The sequence below is a fragment of the Mus musculus genome, chromosome 17 (assembly GCF_000001635.26).
Source record: "Mus musculus strain C57BL/6J chromosome 17, GRCm38.p6 C57BL/6J".
In the NCBI taxonomy this organism is placed as follows: Eukaryota; Metazoa; Chordata; class Mammalia; order Rodentia; family Muridae; genus Mus; species Mus musculus.
The window spans coordinates 13,061,100-13,084,837 of NC_000083.6; the positions used below are offsets into that span (position 1 = coordinate 13,061,100).

Genomic DNA, 23,738 nt, shown 5'->3' on the forward strand with positions numbered 1-23,738 from the left:
TTAGAATGGACAGGTTTCCTTAAGCTAGCTGTGTAGAGGGCACAGAGAGCTGTTGGGATATGGCCTAGATGAGGAATGTCCTGGTAGAAGTCACCATCTTAGGCTAGGTGAAGTGACTGGCTGGGGGGCGCAGAGGGAGGGTACTCCCTGGTGAGAAGGGCTTAGGATCCAATGCTGGGGAATAGAGTCCTCCTTCTGAGAAGCCATGGATGCCAGTCTACCCCTGCAGAAAACCATGGGGCCCGGGCCAGATGAGGGTGCAGTGGGTTATGAATAAGCTCTGCTATAGGTGCCTTTGACTCTCAGGGTGAAATACCTTGTCTCCAGTCAGATCCCCTACCACTGTGGCTAAGCCTCTCATTCTTGTTTCTATACAGCCTAGGTTGGTGAATACAAATGTTTATGTGTAGAAACAGGAAATGTGCTGTTATATTTGTGATTTGGGGTAAGGACATTCCCAAAGGCTCTGCCTGGAAATCCCTGCCGCTCACCCATCCTCACACCCCCTCCCACAAGTCGGTTAGAGGCTACCATTCTCTACATTGGTAAGGGTGTGGCAATTAGCTGCAAAGGGGCTTTAGTAGTGGTAGAGGGGTTGATTTAGTTGTTGGTGTCATATGCCGTGCTCTCCTTTGGAAGGCTGCTCTTCCATTTTTTCTCTCCACTCAACTGTCTCCCGCTGGGCTCCTCCCCCACGGCTCCAACTCTCAGGTTCCATAAGTCCTCCTTCTGTGTCATCCTTTTAGGTTATGGAGTTGTAGGTTGGGGACGAGGGGTTTGTCCTGATGAGAGGCAGCGAAACCTTCCACAGCAAAGGTCTGACGAAGGACTAAGACCTCCCAGGCGCCCTCTCAAGGCCCTGTTCACCTCAAGGTAATGCTGGCAGTACTCATGTGATCAGGCACCATGCTGACTTTCTGAACCAAAGTGTTTTCCACCCTCCTCTGGGGACACAGCCCTTGTAAGTGACTGGGTCCTTTCCATTCGGCGGTTTCCAGACACGGGAACCTTTTCCTGGTCAGCTCCAGGTGGAGACTGTTCCCAGGCAGGAGGGTGGCAGGACTTGGTGAAGCATGGTGGGCCATTCTCCATTCTAAGGGGGAGGATAGGAAGGCCATTGGATACTAATCAGAGGGGCAGAGGTGCGATGCACTAAGAAAGTCTCACAAGCCTTCCCTTTTACAACCAGAATGCTTACTGGTCACCTCGAGGCTAAATAGTCAGCAGAGACAAGCCATGTTGGAGGATCTGAGTCAAGGAAAAGGGTCCAACCATGAGAAGAGGAAGATGGAGAGCACAGCCCAGATCACTGAGGAAGACAGCAAGCTTGATGAGGTTGTGGTAAGCCAGGCCAAGAAGCAGCGTGCCCCTTGGACAGGGAACTGTCTTCTTCTAGTTCAGGAGAAGGCTCTAGTCTTCTGAAAATGGGTAAAAAAATGTCAGGACATTTGCATTCCTTAAATCATACCAGTGAATCCTCTGATCCTTGTCAGGTTCCCCCATCTGCCTGCAAAATGTCTCCTTCTATTAACACACACACACACACACACACACACACACACACACACACACACACACACACACACACAAAGAGGCTTTCACACATCCAGTCTCTTGTCCCGTGGGGGCTGTACTGTAACCTTGCTTAGGATCCGTCCCCATTTGTTCTCAGAATGAGGCTGTCGGGGGGGGGGGGGTTGTACTCCTGCAGGTTGCCTGGTAAGTGTCTGTCACTCTCTTCCTACCCCAGGGGCTGCAGAAGCAGATCTGTGACCTTGGGACAGAGCTCACAAGACAATCATCTTGGTGGTGCGTAGCTCACAAAGACCTCCAAAGCCAGATCGATGCTCTGATAAAGGAGAACCAGGAGATCCGTGCGGAGCTGAAGACCTTGAAGAAGCAGGATGCGGAGGCCACCAAAGCCTGTATAGGCTCACCCACCCCAGCAAGAGCAAGCAACACTCTGGTACAGCAGACTTTCTGCATTCCAGAGATAACAGCACAGGAAGGCTTACACCATCCCATGCAGGCATACTGTCTCCACTGGGTACCCCATGAGGGCTTCGCTATCTGTCAGTCAAATCACACAGAACTGACAGTAAATCCTGACAGCCTTCCTGGGAGCCCAGGGGCGAGCATGTCCCCACCCTGTCTCTAGGACACTCACAGGCTCTGATGGAACAGCTGTGCACTAGGCCACCTCAGGACTCCAGGTTCCTACTTTACTTTAACTGATGTTCTGGATCCTGTCATTAACCCTACCCAGGCACAGGCAGAAGTAGGACTTAGATCCTACCCTGTAACTGAGTGACTGGGAGCTGGCTGCTGTCACTGATAGAAGCTGAGGGGGTCCTGGTAAGAGACTTCACATAGCCTTTGCTATCATGTTTCTACTACCCCTTGCACATACTAAGTGGGTAGATATCACTCCACATCTTCAGATGCTAGGCTCTCCTCGATGTGAGGTAATTGCTTGGCGAGTTCTTAAATGCTCACTGATGGTACATGACACCTCTCCTCACGTGACTGCGGATAGGAACAGCATCTCACCACAAACACACATCTTTGAACAACAACAAAAACAACAGAGAGCAAGACTGTGAGTGCCACACTTTCACATTTGTCCAGGCTACATGTTGTAGCCAAACTCGGTTCTAGGAATGATGTCAGAAGGTCAGCCATATGTGCACATGTGTGTGAAGCTGTAAGTCAGCACTAGAGACATGGTGTTGGAGATTCACACTGCCCTTCTTCCTCAGGGAAGAGTGTGCCACTTAGAATAAGCCACCCCACACTTGTAGATAGCCTGTGAAGAAGGAAGTCCTGAAACTCAGGATACTCTCTCCCCCTCCTCTTATGCTTCCCCTCCCCTCCTCTCCCCCCTCTCTTTCTCCCTCTTTTCTCCCTCCCTTCTCCCTTCCTCCCTCCCTCTCTCTCTCTCTCTCTCTCTCACACACACACACACAGAAGGAATTTAAATGGATACACCATATAATGGGGAAGATAATACCCCCAACTAGACATCTTATACCACCAAATAGATCCTCCAGTGCTAGGAATGGATAACATCTTGTTGAGACATTGGCCAGAGGGGTCCCACAGAACTCCCCAAACAGAACAGGCTATAGCTAAGACTATTGGTTGTTCCTTACAAACTGACTTGTAAGGCTCTAATGTCTGAAGACACAGTTTCCTCACTGGAATAGAGAAATCAAGCTATTAGACACTAGGAGCTTCAACTCTACTGACCAGTGTTCATGGTGCTATGAGGTACTCTGCATGCTACCAGAAGAGAAAGGTAACCATCACTAGACCCATTACAAACCCATTTACCCAAAACAGAGACCTGCCTACAAGATATATTGATGCAATCATGGCATACATATTATGGGAGTAACCGGGCACTTCTTTATTGAATTTAAAGATCACTCCAGGAGATAGAACCCAAACCTAAATTGGACAAGAAACTGGGACTAGATAGGTCATGAGTCGAGGAGAAAACCAAATAGAATTATTCTGCTAAAGGAACATATCAATAAAATAAGTCTTAATAACACGTTGCTATATCCATAGATCAGTGCCACCTTGGCCCTCACCAGAGGCGTTTCTTCTTGCATACATGGTAATTAACATGGAAATCACAAGTGGATAGTGTGCAGAGAGAGACTTTGGGGCACTTGGTCCTAGATGGGGTACCTTCCTCGAACCCCTCCCCCTCACACCTCCACAGACACAGCATCATCCAGACACAACAGGGCTGACACACTCTGAACTCACAGAGACCGAGACAGCACACCGAGGCCTGTACAGGGTCAAGCTGAATAAAATCCCAGCACTAAGAAGGGGAATTGGACACAAGGGGCCCCCTTTAACGGAGAAGCTATTTGCAAATGCAAGCTCCTGGGAAAGAGAAAAGTTCTTCAATGCTGGGGGAGGGTGGGCTGGGGGGGGGGAGGACACCGTATTAACCACGCTCCAAGGAAGACCTTGTAGTTGACCAACACAAAACAGACCCCATGTCCTGTTTGATTGTTTCAGTTTTTGGTTTTGGCTTTTGTTGTTTTTTTTCTTTTTGGTGTGTGTGTGTGTGTGTGTGTGCATGTGTGTGTGTTGCAGTGGTAGTGTTGGGGTCTTTTGTCTTATTGTTTTTTCTTTTTACGTTTCAATTTTTAATTTGTTTTTTTGTTTTGTTTTTTGTTATTTTTGAGACAGATAGATAGATAGATAGATAGATAGATAGATAGATAGATAGATAGATAGATAGATCATGAAGTAGTGCAGGTAGGGAGGTGGAGAGGAGCTGGGAGGAGCTGGGAAAAGGAAAGAATATGATCAAAATATATATACATACTTGTGTATTTTCCACTTTCCTGCATGCTCAGCTGAAGTTGCGTAATGTAAAGGCAGGAAGATTAGAGTTGTTTAGTCTTAGTGTTTGGAGGCCTGTGATGGTTTGGCACTGAGGTCAGCAAGAAGAAGGAGGCACTCACGGGTCACAGAAGTCTCACCAGCCTGGACAGAATCCAGTCCTAACTCCCCTAACTAAAGCCATTACTAAGAGATCCCAATATTAGTGAGATGTTCAAACTGTGTCCCTCCCTCACTGTGCCCTCTAAGCCTGGGAGCCCCTGCCCTCTGGCGTCCCTGCCTGCCTGTGGCTTGCACATGTGGCCTTTCTGCGCTCTCTCCTCTGTGCCCCGGTTCTGCTGCCAGTTCAGTAGCCACAGCAGAAGAAAGTGTAACTAATAATCCGAATGCAGCAAGACTGCTTAGCAGAGGTGTGCACATGAGGGAAGTGATTTTTAAAAGTAGGACAAAGGCTAGAAATTTGTTTTTAAAATTTGTTAAACATGTTTTAAGCACTACAGTATCAACCCCTCTCTAGACAGATTGTGAACCTTTTGCATATTGCAATCTACAGAAGGCAGTGGATCTGAACTCAGATTGTGGGGGAGGGCATGCTGAGAGCAGCTTCTCCTCCGCACACCTTGGGGACTGAAAAAAAACATGGGGTTGTTAAAGTCCTCGATGTGGGGTAGCAAATGCGGTGTGTTAATCGATACTTTGGAATGGTACTACTGATGTTAACATAAATCCCCCACGTTTGTTTGTAGCCAGTGTACGTAAAGATAGAGGGAATTGATTCCGAGAGGACAACCTCATGGGATGAAAGAGATGAGCTTTCTGGAAGTCCTCCAAACAGAAGCACAATGGCCACCGGAGGAACAGACTCCCAGGATGAAATGTTGTCTTTTACATCTGTGGATGAAAAGGTGACCTTGGGAGCTTGGACTGTTTGAATGTAGCCTCTGACTCTTCCTTTCTCCCCCTGCTCTCCCTCTCCCTACCCTTCCTTCTGCCCTCCCTCCCTCTCCCTTCTCTCTCCCCTCTCTCTGTTTGTGTGGGGTCCAGTATCCATCTTTACCTTATTTCAAGTGTATGTATGTATGTATGTATGTATGTATGTATGTATGTGTGTATGTATATGTGTGTATGTGTGTATGCATATGTGCATGTGTGTATGTATATATGTGTGTGTATGTGTGTATGCATGTGTGCATGTGTGTATGTATATATGTGTGTGTATGTGTGTATGCATGTGTGTATGTATGTGTATGTGTGTATATGTGTATGTGTGTATATGTGTATGCATGTGTGTATGTGTGTATGTGTGTATGTATGTATGTATGTATGTATGTATGTGTTTGTGCATGTGTGTGTATGTATGTATGCATGTGTGTGTATGCATGTATATGTGTGTATGTATGTATATATGTGTGTATATTGTCTTCCGGTATCATCTCATCATTTTTAAAAATTGTTTTTACCCATGTGTGTGCCCAGGGAGGCCAGAAGAGGTTGTGCTAGGTCGCCTTGAGGTAGAGTTCACATGGTTGTGAGTCATCCAACATAAGTGCGGAGAACCAAACTGGGGTCCCCTGCAAGGGCAGCACCAGCTTTTAAGCATTGGGCGGGTCCTCCAGGCCCTCTCCCTCATTTTGTGAGATGTATTCTCTGAGCCTGGCCTTCTCTGGTTGACTCCACTCTCGGGCTAGCAAGCTTCAGGCATCCTGCTGCCTGGGCTTTATGGGTGCTACGCATCTGAACTTGGGTCCTCATGCTAGAGCAGAAAGCCCTTTGCCAGCCCTTTCCTCTCCCTACCTCCTTATCTCCTCGCCCCAGGAACACATCCTGCTTTATCCCAATGGATGAAGCCCAGTGAGAACCCTCACTTTGCTACTCAAAACGGACTCAGGAATTTGTTAAACATGACAATGTTTCTATAGATTAGAAAGCTGCATACGTGCCTTCAGCTCCAAAAGAAGACTAGAATGTCAGGGCTCATTTTTGGTGTTGTTAACCTAGTGTATGGGTGGGGGTTTTTCTACATTGCATCAATTGCTGGAAACTAGGGAACAGAGCCGAGTACTCTTGGTAGAGCCTGAGAAGTGTCTTAGGCACTTGAGAGGTGACATGGCTGTGCACACCACCTGGTCACTGCTGGTGGCAATGACATGCTGGTTTTGTGATTCTGCCTGTACCCAGGTTATACACATGTCTTCCAAATTTCTGCAAAGAAGCTTCGGCAGAATGTCACCAGAACCACTGTCTGACAGCACATTCCTGGACACAGAGTCACTGGCTGGTGAGAAGAGAGTCCCTGCTCGGTGCTCACTGGAAGGGGTGGCCATTAAGATCTGGGATGTGGCATGTGGGTAAAGCCTCAAGAGCCCCCTGGGTTCTGGCCATTGTCTGATTCCAGTTGGAGCTCCTCCGTCTGTCTTGGTAACCTCTCCCAACAATTTTGCCACAGCCCTGGCCACCTGTGGCACGTGTCCCTCCCCAGCACTTGTCTGACCTCCCCCTGAGCTCAAATTGTCCATCCAGGTATACAACCTCTCCTGTCCCGGTGGGTCCCACCTGCCAGTTCTGAGTGCCTCACAACAGTAGGAGGAGTGCTCCCCTCCAGCTGCTGCCAGAGGTGGCTATCACACACTCTGTGCTCTTGGGCTGCCCCTAGGTGTGTGTGCATGACCTCTGCTGAGGAGCCTTTGCACAGAGCTGCTAGGCTCTGCTGCACCCACTGTGGGCAGAAAGAACACTCAACCACCTGTAGCCTGCTCCTACCCACCCCGTGCACAGTCCTTGTGGGTCCCCTTTGACATACTGAACCTCAGACCCTTGTGCATGGGTAAGCACCTCTGTCTGTCTGTCTGTCTGTCTGTCTGTCTGTCTGTCTCTCTCTCTGAGTCTCTGTAACACTTTTGTAACCTCTGTGTCTCAGTTACTTCTCTGTTGCTGTGATAAAGCACCATGACCACCATGGCAGAGTTTATTAGCTCTTTCCAGAGCATTCGTTCATAATGGCAGGTACTATAAGCACAAAACAGAGAGCAAACTGATAGTAAGTAAGGCATTTTACTCGTAAAGCCGGCCCCCAAGTAATACACTTCCTCTATCAAGGTCATACCAACCGAACCCCTGAAACATCCCCAGAGAATGGAGACCAAGCGTGCAAATGCTCACGCCTACCATAACCTGTGTGTTGGTTGGTTTTTAGCTGTCAACTTGACAAAACAAAAAATCACCTCCCTCGGAAAAGAATCTTTTTTTTTTTTTTTTTTTTTTTTATGATTCTGGTTTCCTTTTTTTTTTTTTTCTTTTTTATTAGGTATTTTCCTCATTTACATTTCCCATGCTATCCCAAAAGTCTCCCATACCCTCCCACCCCCAACTCCCCTACCCACCCATTCCCACTTTTTGGCCCTGGCATTCCCCTGTACTGGGGCGTATAAAGTTTGCAAGTCCAATGGGCCTCTCTTTCCAGTGATGGCCGACTAGGCCATCTTTTGATACATATGCAGCTAGAGTCAAGAGCTCCGGGGTACTGGTTAGTTCATAATGTTGTTCCGCCTATAGGGTTAATGAGGAGTCATTTTCATCAGGTTGGCCTGTGGACACGCCTGTGAAGAGTTCACAAGACAACTCACTGCCTTGTGAATCATTATAGGAAGACTCAGCCCATAGTGGGCAGCACTATTCCATAGTTAAGGGATCCTGAATAATATAATAAAGGAGGGAGCTGAGAGAGCGAGTGAGAGAGAGAGAGAGAGAGAGAGAGAGAGAGAGAGAAAGTATCCATGTAGTATTGTCTCTGTTCTTGGATGCAGGTCTGCTTGCTCTCTGTTCCTTGGTAAACATGAACTTTCTGCCTGTTTCTAACTGCCTCGGATGCACAGTGCTCCTGCCCAGCCACCCATTTCCTTCTCATGGGCAGTTGTCATGAGTTCGTAAATTTTCTCTTCCTACGTCTGCCCCCTACTGGGGCAGATGCCACCCTCTGCTAGCTTAGTTGTCTGGGCCACCACCACATGTAGTGAAGACACAACTAGCAGACAAAGGCTGACTGCACTCAGCACTTCCTGTGTTCCACAGAGCCAGCCACCGGCATTTGCACAGTGACCTCAGGAAACTTAATTCGGACTTGGAACTCTGCACTAGGAATATGACATTTTTTTTTTCACAGTGTGTGCATAGTCTCTTGAAATCACCTTCTCCACTGTTTCAGACATCTGGTCCTCAAATCCAGAGACTTCGGACGGTGAACTTCTCCTGCATGCTCAAGCAAGCAGGGTCATCCCTTGTTTTTCCCCAAATGCACTGTGGGTGCAGGTAGGTAGAGTTTTACCGGGTGGGGAGGCTGGGGAAGACAGACCCGGAGGTAGAGGCAAATACGGATGCTCCTGTGAGCACCAGAGGCTGCTATGGCTGCAAGTCCTCCCTCAGTCTCTGAGCTCGCTCAGCCTTTCAGATGAGTGGACCGGGCTTGCCTGCAGCCAATGGAGGACAGCCAGGCCCGTAGGCAAAGCGGGTGGAGCTTCTGAGGCTGTAGGGATTGAGAAGTCAAAGTATTATTCTGTTCTTATCTGCAATGCTCAGTAGAAATGAATGGAATGAAAAAATCAAAGGCAGAAGAAATACCCTAGCTCCATGGCCAGGGTCGCATCATAGCTACACAACAGCCATGCAGAACTAAGCCATTTTCTCCATGGGAAAGATGTATTTACCTCACAGGCTGTAAAGTTATTTAGAGTGTAAAGTAGGCAGTGGGAGGATCCCCTAAAAGCAGTCAGTAACACTTCCCAACCTAATCAGCAAAGGTAAGACGGGTTTAGTTAATCAGATTCCAGCCACTGATTCCCCCAAGGCCTCAGTGACATGCACACAGAATCAGAACTTGGTGACTGTCAACCACACTCCCCACGTCCCCAGTATGGACAGAGAACACAAGAGGAAGACACACCTTTACAAACACAAACATGATCCCAAGAGCTAGCATTTATGGGCTTATGGTTCTCCCAGCATTAATGGGCCTGTGGTTCTCTCAGCATTCATGGGCCTATGGCTCTCTCAGCATTGATGGTCCTATGTTTCTCCCAGAATTAATGAGCCTGTGGTTCTCCCAGCATTCATGGGCCTTGGTTTTCCCAACATTAATGGGGCCTATGGTTTTCACAGCATTGATGGACCTATGGTTCTCACAGCATTGATGGGCCTATGGTTCTCACAGCATTGATGGACCTATGGTTCTCACAGCATTGATGGGCCTATGGTTCTCACAGCATTGATTGACCTATGGTTCTCACAGCATTGATGGACCTATGGTTCTCACAGCATTGATGGACCTATGGTTCTCACAGCTAGGGATGGGGACAGATGAGGCAGTGGTTATACTCTCCTTATAGAATATTCCAACAAAGTCAAGAGCTCCTAAAGAAATACAGCAAACCTCGGACACTACAAAGACTGATGAGACAAAGGAAAAGCGACACCCAAACGGCAAGGTAGGTTTCTGCTGCACATAATCTTTCCCTGCCACATTCTCTGTGCTATGTAGTCTGAGCCATGCCATCTGTCCTGGGGCTACAAGCTAATGGCTGGTGCACCTCTCTAGAGCACCACTGATATCCAGCTTCTTCCAGTAACAAATACCAGCTCTGTTAGGAACATCCACCCACCCTTCTGCCCTCAGAGCCTCCCAACAGCTACCTCAAGAAGCACCTTCTGTCCCAGAGTGCTGCTGCCAGAAGGCTGGGGTTACCTCAGGGAGGGTGGGAAGGGGTGAGCTGCTGTGGCCCAGCTCTGTGCTCAAAGCACCTTCACTCTCTCCCACTTTTGCTGGAGTGAGTTAGCATTTCATTTTGTTGTTGGAACTTTGGGCTGTATAGATCTTCACCCTTGAAAGCAGAGAATGCTTTGAATAGATGAGTAAGGCTGCTTGGCTTCACAGCTTTTCAATACAACCTCTTCCTCCTCCTCCTCCTCCTCCTCCTCCTCCTCCTCCTCTTCCTTCTCATCCTCAATCTCTTCTATTCCCCTTTCTCACCTTCTTCCTCCTCTTCTTCCTTATACTCCTCCTTCCATCCTCACTCTCTTCCTCCTCCTCTCCTTCCTTCCCTTCCTCCTCCTCTTCTCCCTCATCCCTCCATCCCTCCTCTTCCCCTGCTTCCTTTTCCTCCTTCTCCTCTTCCTTTTCCCCTCATTCCCTTCCTCCTCCTCCCCTTCCTTATCCTCTTCCTCCTCTTTTCCTTCTCCTCCCTTCTTCCTCTTCCTTGCCCCTCCTCCCTTCTCTCCTCCTCCCCCTCCTCTCTTCCCCTCCTCCTCTTCCTCTTCTCCCTCTTCCCTCCATCCTTCTTCTTCCTGTGCTTCCTTTTTCTCCTCCTCTTCCTCCTCTTAGGCAGTTCTCAGGTCTTATGTATTCAAGCTCACCATGTAGCACAATGACCTTGAACTTCTGATTCTCCAACTCCGGAGTGCTGGGATTATAGGACTGTACCCCCACATCCTGTTATGCAATTCTGGGGATTCCAGGACTTCCAGCATCATGGGCAGTCTACCAACTGAGCTACACTCCTAGAGCACAAAGCCTTTCTTTAGTGTGGTTGTTTCACATGGTTGTCAGGCAAAGAAACAAAGCTGAGCAAAGCCCAGACCTTGGTGACAAGGTCTGTAAAAAGGAGGGCCATTTGCTGGTTAGGCCAACAAGCTATGGACCAATCACTGGCTTGGGCTTCAGAAGCCGTAGGGTATAAATGTGGTAAGCAGGTGGTCCATAGCAAGTGCCATTCTGCTATGAGCTTCCTGTCCTGTAACCTGACATCAGCCACACCTCCCAGATCCCTGGCTCCCCATCACAGTACTGTGTCTTTCAATGTCTCACCCTGAATCTATGTGTGCCTTGCATTGGATATGCTGACTTCTTTTCTTGTTCATTTAATTTTACATTATAAATTATATTTTTAGTTAAAACTTTATTACAGAATTTTTGCGATAAGAAAAGACACACAATAAAAGTAACCAGACCCAAAGCATATACAGTTTTGTATATAGTTTTGGTTGTGAGTCTAGCCTTTCATGGTTGAGCTGTCTCTCCCGTCCAAGTTGATGCATCTTGAACTTCTATACAGTTAGACTAGCCATTCTGAAGACGTTAAGAGTCAGATTAGATTTTACATCCTGTCAAATCCATTTTTATATACTTATCTACTACATTAAAAAAAAGAAAAAACCATGACACAGTCTAAATTAGAAATTATTTTAATAGTGGAAACTTGAAAATCGCATACTCACGCATGACGCGCTCTCAGAACTGCATTAGGTGACTTCACCATTGTGTGACTGTTGTAGCGACTCACACCACCTCGATACGGTCTGACACTCACCATGGCCTTCTGATGTGAGCAAGGGGCAGGTGTGGTGGGTGAGGCCGCATTGGCATAGCAAACTGAGGTTACTTCTGTTGGCGTCTTTCTTTGTGTTCATCTTTACAGGGGTGGTGCTTTCTACTGAGAGCCTAGCACTATGCATTTGAAACCATTTGCTCATTATTAGTTGAAACCATTTAGTGTTGAGTAGGAGGTGAGAGGATGAAGTGGGAAAACAAAATAAGCACAAAAAAAATCGTTTCTACTTAGTAATCGTGCAATTTTATCTGGCCCAGGATTTCAGGCTCATCAATCAATCCTGGGTTGATGGATCATACAGACTCATGGCAGACACTGAGGAACAAATCATTACACTTCCTATTGATAACCACATGCAGCACGAGGATAAGGAGCTCATCTGAATAGGGCATGTGTGTGTGTGCATGCATGTGTGTATGTGTGTGTGTGTGCATGTGTGTATGTGTGCGTGCATGTGTGTGTGTGTGTGTGCCCATGTGTGTACGTGTGTGTGTGTGTGTGCACAGCAGTTAGTATCCAGCATGTCAGGCTGACAGTGGGCAGTGATTTTGAATACAAGAGGAAATAGTGGAAACATGTTCATCATGCCTGCTCTAACTCTTCACCTGGGCGTTTCTGTGTGTCCATCAAGGTGGAGCGGATGCTCAGCGACGGGCGAACCATCATCACCTTCCCCAATGGAACCAGGAAGGAGATCAGTGCTGACAAGAAGACCACCCTCATCAGGTTTTTTAACGGTGACATGAAGAAGATCAAGTCCGATCAGAAAGTGGTGCGTGCCGTGGACATGCATGTCTTCTTTCAGAATCAGAGGCTACCCAGTGACTAGCGAACCTTTTATAGATGCATGCTCTTTTGTTTCTCTGATGTCAGATGAGGGAAGGCATGAGGTCAGCACTTTCTTGCTAATGAGAATTTTGTCTGTGGTGTATGATGCAAGCAAGATTCCTCATGGTCTCACCCCGTAGATTTGCACGTCAGTGGTGTTTCCACAAGCCTCCCACCCTCTGTTGTGAATTTTTTTTTTTATCCAGATGCCCTTTCACAGACCTGAGCTGAGAAAAAAATAAACCAGGAAATCCTGGGAGACCTGTTTAAATGGTGACTTTCAGGAATTCACGACCCTATGGGGGTAAAAAGATGTGTTGTGTTGCCTTGGGGTGTGTGGGGTCACAAACACATTTCTTAGGCAGCTGTGGTGCAAGGATGGACAGATGATAAGAAGCAATAGGGATGAGGGAGGAGGAGAGAGAGCAGGGCTCACTGCAGGCTGGGAGGGAGGGGCTTCCCCTGCTCTGTGCTGGTGACAGGGAAACCCCGGACAGTGAGTGCCCTTCCCCAGGGCTCTCTGTCCAGGAGCTGCCATTCCCTTCCTGTGTCCCCCCTTCTGCAGAGAGGAAGCATGATACTTACGTAGTGATGGAGACACTACGTAGAGATGGCACTCCCGACGCCCACGGCTTTCAGGCATATTGCCAATATAGTGAGAATGCTTAAAAATCATAGGACACGGAAGCTCTATTTCCTACTCTGCTTTCTATTGCTATAATAAACACCACAACCAAGAACTGCTTGGGAAGGAAAGGGTTTATCTGGCTTACATGTCACCTTCACTACAGAAGCTGGAGGCAGGAGCTTAAGCAAACATGGAGGAACGCTGCCTACGTGGCTTGCTTCCCATGGCTTGCTCAGCTTGCTTTTCTTAAAATCCAGAAGCACCTGCTCAGGTGTGGTACCACCCACCCAGTAGTCTAGACCCTTCCACATCAATCACTCATCAAAAAAGTGACCCCCACCTCCCATTTGACCATAGGTCAATCTAGTGGGAAGGTCTTCTCAACTAGTGTTTTGTCTTCTCCATTGACGTCAGCCTGTGCCAAGTCCACAGATACTAACCAAAACCACATTTGGATCTCAGAGTCACAGCTTTTCCAATAACATGACTCCATCTGAAGACACTCCATCTTCTCCTCCCTCTTCTGTCGATGGGGAGACATGGCTCTACCTCAGAGGACCAATCTGTTATAACTAGGCAGGAGTTTGGATCAGGAGTAGAGCAGTGTCTTCGGTCCATATTCTTCCTTTTAGACAACGACCCCATTCAATCCCACTCTACCTTTGGCTGTAGCTTTTTTTTTTTTTTTTTTTAAGAGTGTCTCCCTTTTCAGATCTAGGGACTGGCCTTAGCATCAGGAACACTCACTCCCCTGAAACTAGCACCCTTCCCCTTTGTAAATGTTGTCCTCCCTCCCTTTCTTCCTCCTTGGAAACCAAGGGAGATGTGCCTATTAGGAACACCAAGGTCAAATGGCAGCTCACGAGTCGCAGGTGCATGGATTTCCAAGGCACCTTGTGAGCACTACTCTCTTGGGCTGCAGTTAGCCACTGGGTCTGAAAACTGTGGGATTCATGGGACCCTGGGGCTCACAGTCCATGTCCACCAAAGCCTAGATGTCACCAGCTACAAATCCCACAGGCATGAAGGCCCAGCAAGTCACAAGTTAGAACATACTTAGGTTCAAAACTGAGGACTAAGCTGCATCCCGCAGTCTCCCTGTAACCAATAGCCATTGTCATTCCTGGGGTGTCAGCGTCTAGTGCCACCTCCTGTGTTCCACACCTGTGGAAGCACCCACAGATGTGGTCAGGCCTCCCTCACCTGTACTTTCAGCCACCTATGGGGAGTAATTGATCAGATGATTCCCTGTTGCTCACAGTGTAAGGGGAACGGCCTCCCAATGTGTGTTTCCCTATCTTCACAGATTTATTATTATGCGGATGCACAAACAATGCACACAACCTACCCAGATGGTGTTGAAGTGGTGCAGTTTCCTAACAAGTGGACTGGTGAGTGGTGTCACCTCTGCGTGCCTGCTGGCTCAGTGCCTGTGTGCCTGTGTTGGAAATGGTCGGGTGGGTGAGTACCACGGAGAGAGGGCAGCAGACACTGAGCCTTGAAATCAGCGAAGAAAAGGAGACGCTCCGGCTTCCCCATTAGATTTTAGTGTTTTTCCTTTTAAATTAGAAATCACTCTATGAATCACATAGGGCAAGATTATACCCGAAGAGTCATTTTTAGTTTTCCTGAAATCCATTGGATTGGGTAGATGTACTGGATTTTTTTTGGTCTGTCATTTTTATGTTATTAAATTCAAGAATATTCTCAGCTGTTTCTTCTGCAAACATTGCCCGCCCCTCCATTCCTTGCCTTCCTAAACCTTCCAATCTTAGATACAGCATGCCACGCAGTCTGCGCTTCGCTGAGCACATTATATTCATTCCATTCAGGTAAATTCTTTTTTTTCCCCCCTTTGGCCATTTTTCTCTTTAACGAAATCTCACTTGCTCTTTATTCTCCTTCTTGGTTTGATGACACCCTTCACTTCCTTCTCTGGTCCGTTTCAGGTCTATCCAGCACGTCAGCGAACACTCCCTAATCTCTTGCTTTCTCCTCCTTTCCCTTGGGTCTCAAGTTATTTTACACATGGTTGCCACACAGTCTTGCTCTGGGGACCCCTGACCCCCAGGCATGGAGCCCAGTGTGTGGCTAGTCACAGCTGGTTCCTCATGGTGCCGTGTCTCTTCAGCTTTTCAGTTTGTCCCGTGGAGACAGATTTGGTGGTGATTCTAGGGGCCCAGCCTGGAGCTGCCCCTCCAGAAAGGCTTCTGGGTGTTTCTGTCAGGTGCCCTGGCACTATAGCCCAAGATCACTTCATGTTAGTTTTCTTTTTTTTTAATTGGGTATTTATTTCATTTACATTTCCAATACTATCCCAAAAGTCCCCCACCCGCTCCCCCACCCACCCGCTCCCACTTCTTGGCCCTGGCATTCCCCTGTACTAAGGCATATAAAGTTTGCACGACCAATGGGCCTCTCTTTCCACTGATGGCCAACTAGGCCATTTTCTGATTCATATGCAGCTAGAGTCAAGAGCTTCGGGGTACTGGTTAGTTCATAATGTTGTTCCACCTATAGGGTTGCAGATCCCTTTAGCTCCTTGGGTACTTTCTCTAGCTCCTCCATTGGGGGCCCTGTGATCCATCCAATAGCTGATTGTGAGCATCCACTTCTGTGTTTGCTAGGCCCCGGCATAGTCTCACAAGAGATAGCTCTATCTGGGTCCTTTCAGCAAAATCTTGCTAGTGTATGCAATGGTGTCAGCGTTTGGAAACTGATTATGGGATGGATCCCCAGAACATGTTAGTTTTCTAATGTAGAGTATCCTAGACCCAGCAGGTAAGGAGATTGGCTATGCCAAACCCACTTCAGGGCCATAGCTACAGATTCTCGAGAGAGAACTCAGAGAAAGTAGGAGTATCCCTTGGTGATCAGCAGCTGACAACAGGTAGTTTGGTTTTGCTGGGTTTTTGAGGGTTGTTTGTTTGTTTGTTTCTGTTTTTGTTTCTGGTTCACCCTTCTTTGAGACTGGTATTTTGAGCCCGCGCTCAGGCGCAATCTGTAGACACAGACGTTGATCCTGTATCAGTGTATCTATAAAGATGAGCCTTGTGGACGCTATGATCATCAAACAGTACCAGAGCATTGGAAGCGTCAGTTCTGATCTGATTTTAGTGACATCTGATATTTGGAGTCCTCCCCATGCTACTGGGTCTGAAATAGGTGTGTGTTTGTGTGTGGTGTGTGTGTGTGTGTGTGTGTGTGTGTGTGTGTGTGTGTGTGTGTGTGTGGTGTGTGTGTGTGAGTGTGTGTGTGAGTGATCTTATTTTGCGTTAGTGAGAGAATTCATAAATTGTAATATAGGACAATGCCCAGACATAATGAATCCATTGCTGATGAGAGAATTCATAAATTGTAATATAGGACAATACCCAGACATAATGAATCCATTGCTGCTCAGGCTTCTCTCTTGGCTGTGTGGACCCTGGCCCAGCCACAGGCCTGCTGAATCTAGCTGAGTCTTCATATGCAAGCCAGTGCTATTATGGTCTTTGTTCTACCCCTGAAGTTTTTATAGGCTAGCGAGCACAGGTGTGGACAGGAGAGAAATTACTTTTTCAGTAACTTTTGGCATACACTCTGCATTGAAAAATTACACTTGCTTGTTCACAAGTGCCCTATGGGGTTGTTGGTGGATGGTAGCCAGGTCTGATGAAAAACATAAAAGGGTTTGATAGGCAGATGTGGTCTTTGAATCTTGGCTGGTCTGTGCGGAATGTATCTGAAATGCATCACTTAACTGTATATCAGTTTCTGAGTTCTATCACTGTCCGTATGTACAGCTCACATTCTCCAGAGCACCCTCACGTGAAAGTTCGAAAAGAAAACGTCACAGTCCCCTCTTGCCATTTCTGGGTGTTCAGCAAAGTTCAGCAAAGACCATTTTGCATTGATTCTGCACCAGGCAGTCACAGGATTGTTGAGGTTTTGTCGGTTGCTATGTGCTGTAATGCTCAATTCTATAACCCAAGTCTACGTGCCTCAAAATGAGTGAATTCTCTTGTGTGCCAGCTTCTGTTGTGCAAACTTTGTGCCTTAGTTTAAAGCTATTGGTTAATAAAGATGCCAACAGCTCATAGCTGGGAGAGATATGTGGAATTTTGGTTCCTGGACTTGAGGTCTGAGGCAGATACCATGAGGGAGAGGAGAAGAGGAAGGAAAAAGACACCATGGGGTCATGAGAGTCAGCCTGTTGGAATAGAATCATGGTGGAAGATGGGATTATTGATAGGGAAGTAGATAATTAGCATGGGGGGAGGGAGTTGATATCTGCCCAGCTCTAGTGTTTTTAAGGCTTATAATAGATGTTATGGTATTGTGTCTTTTATTTAGGAACCAAATGGCCTAAGGTGGGAAGGAAACCCCCCAAACAATATTCACCACAGCACGATTCTGAGATTCTCAAACTATCGAATCAAAGAGAACCCATAGTTCCTCAGGGCATCGCACCAACTTGCCTCTGAGCTTTTCAGATTTTTATGCTAACAAATAGTTACTGCATGGAGTTATTCCTTGGGTGTTAGGTTCCACAACACATTATTTTTCCTACGTATAGTTCGTGCTCCTTTTTGTCTGACAGCAACTGCCAAAGATTGACCAACACATGTGCACAAAGCACAGGGACATCAGAAGAACAGGGGGAAATCTATCGCTGCCATTTTGCTCAGAAGCCCTTTGCATTTTCTGTAAATGCACATTGGCAAGTTCTCTGTGCTATGACTATGCACTGTTTTCAGGCCCTGGGTGACAACCTTGGGTGCTGTTGAGCTTCAAGCACACTCCACAGTGGGAAATTGTCCCTGAATAAAGCAGATGTCACTGTGATTGCTAATAATCTAGGTTGCCTTTGAAAATCAATTTAGAACAGTAAAAGTATTTTCAACACTGTCTTGGCTACTTGCTTCATTGTTGTGTCCATATATTTGACCAAAGGCAAGAGAGGGAGGGAGACTTTATTTTGGTTTACAGTTCAGAGGGACGTAGTAGGGATGTATCGGGGGTGTGGTGGCAGGACCATGAGGTGGCCGATCACACTGCGGTCTGGAAGAGAATCATGAACGCTGGTGCCTCTTGCATTCCCATTTTAATTCAGTCTGGAACTTCATCACCTAGCACTACCTGGCACCAATAAAGGATTTTTACCACAAATCCACAGCACAGAAAAATGTCAGACATTGAAACTTGAATTTAGTTTCTATTAAAGGTGTGTCTATCACTTGTTCATCATCACCAAGTAGAAACCCCATGAACTGTTACACACTAGAGACCACCCACACTTATATACACTAGAGATCACCCACACTTTTATACACTAGAGACCACCCACACTTATATACACTAGAGACCACCCACACTTAGACACACTAGAGACCATCCACACTCCTGCTGAGCATTATACATATACTAGAGACCATTCACACTTATACACACTAGAGACCAGCCACACATATACACACTAGAGACCACCCACACTTAGACACATCAGAGACCATCCATCCACACTTAGATACACTAGAGACTACCCACACTTATACACACTAGAGACCAGCCACACTTATACACACCAGAGACCATCCATACTATGGCTGAGCCTTACCCAAAATTGGATCAACAGGGCAGTGGGTGTAATATCTGCCAATTCTGACTACAAGCTCATATGGTTAAAAAAATGTCTTTCACATTAATATTTTAACATAGGTCATTTAGATATGATGTGGCTTCCAAATGCATTCATTATAACATGTACTTTAAACAAATGTGTCCTGCAGAAAAATTCTACCCGGATGGCTCCAAGGAAACCGTGTTTCCTGATGGGACAGTGAAACAGCTTAAGGATGGATGTGAAGAGACGGTGTTTCCCGATGGGACATTTGTGACAGTGAAGAGGTCAGCACACTACCCCAAACTGCCCCCCACAACAGCCCACCAGACGGTGTGAACCCATACTTCAACCCTGGGCTATAGAAGACTACAGATCTATAATACATCTGTACTCATTTACATGTATGCAAAAGTTAAATCATTCATATAAATATAACAACAGGGCCTGGGGAGATGGCCCAGTGGTTAGCAACACTGGCTGCTTTTAGAGAGGGCACAGGTTCAGTCCCCAGCACCCACATGACAGCTTGCAGCTGTCTGTAACTCCAGTTCTTTGGGAACCCAATGGCCACCTCTGACCTCCATGGGCACCAGGGACTCATGTGGTTCACAGATATACATACAGACACTCACGGGAATAACGATAAATAAATATTTTAAAAAATACAAAAATGACACCAGAAAATATATGACACCATTGGTCCTACAAGAATTTTTTTGTGTGACCTCAGTTCAAATCTGTTTATAGAAAACATGAGCTTAGACATAGAATTTTGGGGCCGTCGCGTGTCTCCAAGGTTGTGCCATAATTGACTTCAGGGACAAAGGTCACCCCACAGTTTACAGCATCAGCTGTCGTCATCTAGCTTGACGTCAGAAGAATCCTATTCTGTCTTTCTCAAGTGTGCCATTGCTGTTAGGTGACATGTCAACACAGGTTGTAGACACAGTCAATAGGTGACTGAAGCTGGCCAACCCTGAGTGCAGTCAGTGTCCACCTCCTCAAAGCCATGCTGGATAGAAGCATGAATCTATTGCAGCACGCATAAGCAAAGAATCTAAACTATGACAAGAATGTGATAAGTCACTGTGTCGGTGCTGGTGTGTGCAGACAGTGAAGTTCACAGTGCCTTTGGCCATCATATGCCCAACAGCCTGGGCAAGAGTTTAGTAAACCCACCTTAAATGTTCCCAATATCCCCTGACTCTGGTGTGTTCTAGGCATGTTTCCTCCATGATCTTGACCTTAGCAGCTCCTCCAGTGTGCTCAGGATTCTCATCCCACACCCAGAGCTTCCATAGCTCTTCTGGTGGTCTCAGCTGAGTGCATAGAACCCAGGACCCTTTCTGTTGCATTTCTGTCATGAACTGAGCAGTCTCGCTGACTCTGCTCACCCATCTCAGAGTATAGGCTCAGGTCTCAGGTCTCAGCTCCCCTGCCCCTCCACCTTTCTATGCCCAGATAGTCTGAGCTTCTCCTGTCCTTTAAACCTCAAATGCTTTCCCTACTCTTGCCCTGGAGAGCCTCAGCTTACTCCCCGAGGGGAGACTTGGGGATCTAGGTGGTCCTATGGCTTTGATCTTTCCCAGTTCTTCCACACTCACGTAGTTGGCTTTTGCATGGCTCCACTTACCAGAGTGTCTCTATTCTACAGGAACGGAGACAAAACCATCATGTTCAGCAACGGAGAGAAAGAAATCCACACGGCCAGGTTCAAGCGGAAGGAATTCCCAGATGGCACCACCAAGACTGTGTATTGCAATGGCTGCCAGGAGACCAAGTATGCCTCAGGGAGGGTCAGGGTCAAAGATGAGAAGGGAACTGTCATCCTGGACTGGAAGTAGTGCATCCAACAGACTCAAGGCCAGGCAGTAGGCTCCAATCTCCAAATATAGTTTTGACCAAAAAACTCAAAGCGACTCACGATTCCCTTGACAATCCTGGAGATCCCCTGCACATGAGGAGTAAAGAGACATCCAAAAATTGTAAAGAAAGAGACCATGTAGCCACCACCATCTTGGGAGAGAGGTCAGAGAAGCAGTAGCCAGAAATGAGGTCCTGGACATGGCTTCCGTGGCCTTGTCCAGACCATGCCTTCTGTCGGAGTCTGGCCCTAGAGCAGAGGGTACAATGGGAGCAACGTGACCACTGCCAGCTAGTTCCTGGGAGCAGCCGTTAACAACAGCTGGCTCTGTGTTTTTGCTTGGCCAACACCTGCCTGCATCTACTTCTATCCCCTTTTAGAGTCCTCATCAATGGGATCCAGGGGGATGTATCTTCACTGGTGCCTGATGTATGAATAGACTTGATTTAACCATCCTGAAGTGTCTAGACAGAACCTCATGTGGCATTCTATCCCATAAATTCACACAATTTTGATCTGTCAATCAACAAGGAGATGAGTAAAAGCACAGATAAAAACAAAGACAGAAACATAGTGGGCCACACCTCCTATCTGTTCCTGTGAGTCTGCCCTGCTGCCCCCTCATTTCCTGGGAGCGCTCTGCCATGCTGTAGGAGAGATTCCTCCCTAGCTACTAGGCAGCCACCAATCTCAATCTTCCAGTCCCTACACCGATGAGGAGTTCTGAGAATGTGGGTGTTTTTTTGTTTGTTTGTTTTGTGTTTTTGTTTTGCTTTTGTTTTCTGTGTCCTCCATATTGCTAAAGTGAGTAGATTCGGGAAGAACTCACTGTGTGTTAGCCAATGGTGTCCATTGGAGAGGAGTGGCTGGCAGCAGCACCTGTCATGCCTTTGCCCTGGTTCACCTTCTGAAGTCAATGATAAGAAGTCCCAAAGGGCAAGCATGCTTGCCTTCTTGATGGCAGAGGATCTGCGAGGTAGGGAAAAAAATCCTCTATCTCTGGACTCTTCTTGGGCTGTGCAGTCATTCTGCTGTTGTACCAGACACTGGAACAGACAGTAAGATGCCCTTGTTTCCTTATGTCCTGTCCACTAGAGTCTTATATGCCTTGGGTAGGGTCTTCAAAACTAGGTTCTGCCTCATTGAGGTGAGCTGTTAAATCCTCATTGTTTGTGTGACCGTGGCTGTGCCACGCTCTCTCACTGTTAGCCTCTGCATGGGATTCGCAGTTTGTAAGCAGTTGATGATGCCTTCAAATTATCATGAAAACTGATAGGAGGTGCTAGAAACAAGGTTCACAAAGGTCTAGGATCCAAAACCCTGTCCAGACTGTCTTCTGCCATCACAAAGCTAGCTCTGTAGCTGTGGTGTAAGTCCCTAGTGTGAGCCAGGTTGCTGGAACTTTCATACCCAGCTTTTGGGTCAAATCTAAGCAAAGTGACTTGCTTGGACTGCAGATGAAACAGAACATTATAGAGCTCTGGACAGGTGGCTGAAGTTCATGGTTATTTGACTCATCTCTTCTCCTATACCTCCCTGGATCCCTTTTCAACTTGACACATAAACACAGCACTGTTATCTTTCCTTTCTTATCCATCCCCATAGTCATACATTCACATCAACATCACAATACAAAACAGTTTATAAATTTAAAAATTTCCAAATTCAAACACTTTAAAATCCAGTTCCTTAAAAAAAATTAGTCTCTTTTAAAATGTAAAATCTCTTAAAATTTAGTCTCTAAATGGTGAGATCTCATAAAATCAAAAATAACTTAAATCCTTCCATACTTTGAGAGGGAAGAACTGGGGCCCAGTCACAATCTGAGCAAAGCAAAGCCAACAGTATAAATAACTCAGCATCCGATAACTGGGACCCACTCATGATCTTCTGGAATCCCTCAAAGGGCTTGGGTCACTACCAGTTCCACCCTCTGCAGTGCACACAGCTTTCCAGGTGGCTCCACAGCAAGGCTGATGCTGTTCTTGGTGGTCACCCCATGATACTAGTATCTCCAAAATGCTGGGGTCTTCTGCTGCCACTGGGCTGCACCTTCACCAATAGCCTCTCCTAGGCTTGGTTCACGGTGCCAATGATCAGCTGTTCTCCATGACCCCATTCATGCCTTCAAAACCAGTACCACCTGGGTGAGTCAACACTAGCAGTTCAGCTGCCAGTGCAAGGTACAACCTTGGCTGCCTCAGGGACACAGCTTCTGTGGCTGACTCTCAGGAAACACTTGCCAGAAGATTTCCCCTCAATTTTCAGCTGGTCTCTTCTTTTTTTTTTTTTTTTTTTTCCATTTTTTATTAGGTATTTAGCTCATTTACATTTCCAATGCTATACCAAAAGTCCCCCTTACCCACCCACCCCCACTCCCCTACCCACCCACTCCCCCCCTTTGGCCCTGGCGTTCCCCTGTACCGGGGCACACAAAGTCTGCGTGTCCAATGGGCCTCTCTTTCCAGTGATGGCCGACTAGGCCATCTTTTGATACATATGCAGCTAGAGTCAAGAGCTCAGGGGTACTGGTTAGTTCATAATGTTGTTCCACCTATAGGGTTGAAGATCCCTTTAGCTCCTTGGGTACTTTCTCTAGCTCCTCCATTGGGAGCCCTGTGATCCATCCATTAGCTGACTGTGAGCATCCACTTCTGTGTTTGCTAGGCCCCGGCATAGTCTCACAAGAGACAGCTACATCTGGGTCCTTTCGATAAAATCTTGCTAGTATATGCAATGGTGTCAGCGTTTGGATGCTGATTATGGGGTGGATCCCTGGATATGGCAGTCTCTACATGGTCCATCCTTTCATCTCAGCTCCAAACTTTGTTTCTGTAACTCCTTCCATGGGTGTTTTGTTCCCACTTCTAAGGAGGGGCATAGTGTCCACACTTCAGTCTTCATTTTTCTTGAGTTTCATGTGTTTAGGAAATTGTATCTTATATCGTGGGTATCCTAGGTTTTGGGCTAGTATCCACTTATCAGTGAGTACATATTGTGTGAGTTCCTTTGTGATTGTGTTACCTCACTCAGGATGATGCTCTCCAGGTCCATCCATTTGGCTAGGAA

The 23,738-nt window shown here is 46.9% G+C and overlaps 1 protein-coding gene across 2 annotated transcripts; it reads left to right on the forward strand.

The window, feature by feature from the left end:
* On the forward strand, nt 1-21,138 carry Tcp10b (t-complex protein 10b). 2 transcript variants are annotated; one of them, NM_009341.2, is made up of 12 exons: nt 12-107; nt 747-873; nt 1,190-1,341; nt 1,751-1,966; nt 5,115-5,273; nt 6,547-6,646; nt 8,570-8,673; nt 9,747-9,845; nt 12,376-12,516; nt 14,507-14,591; nt 18,972-19,089; nt 20,460-21,127. In NM_009341.2, the coding sequence occupies exons 3-12, from the start codon at nt 1,237-1,239 to the stop codon at nt 20,647-20,649; spliced, it is 1,317 nt and encodes a 438-aa protein (NP_033367.2). In that variant the 5' UTR covers nt 12-107; nt 747-873; nt 1,190-1,236; the 3' UTR covers nt 20,650-21,127. The 2 variants fall into 2 exon arrangements, with proteins under 2 accessions (XP_006523376.1, NP_033367.2); XM_006523313.2 differs by lacking the exon at nt 9,747-9,845 and having other exon boundaries at nt 1-107; nt 20,460-21,138.
* The last annotated feature ends 2,600 nt before the right edge of the window (nt 21,139-23,738 follow it).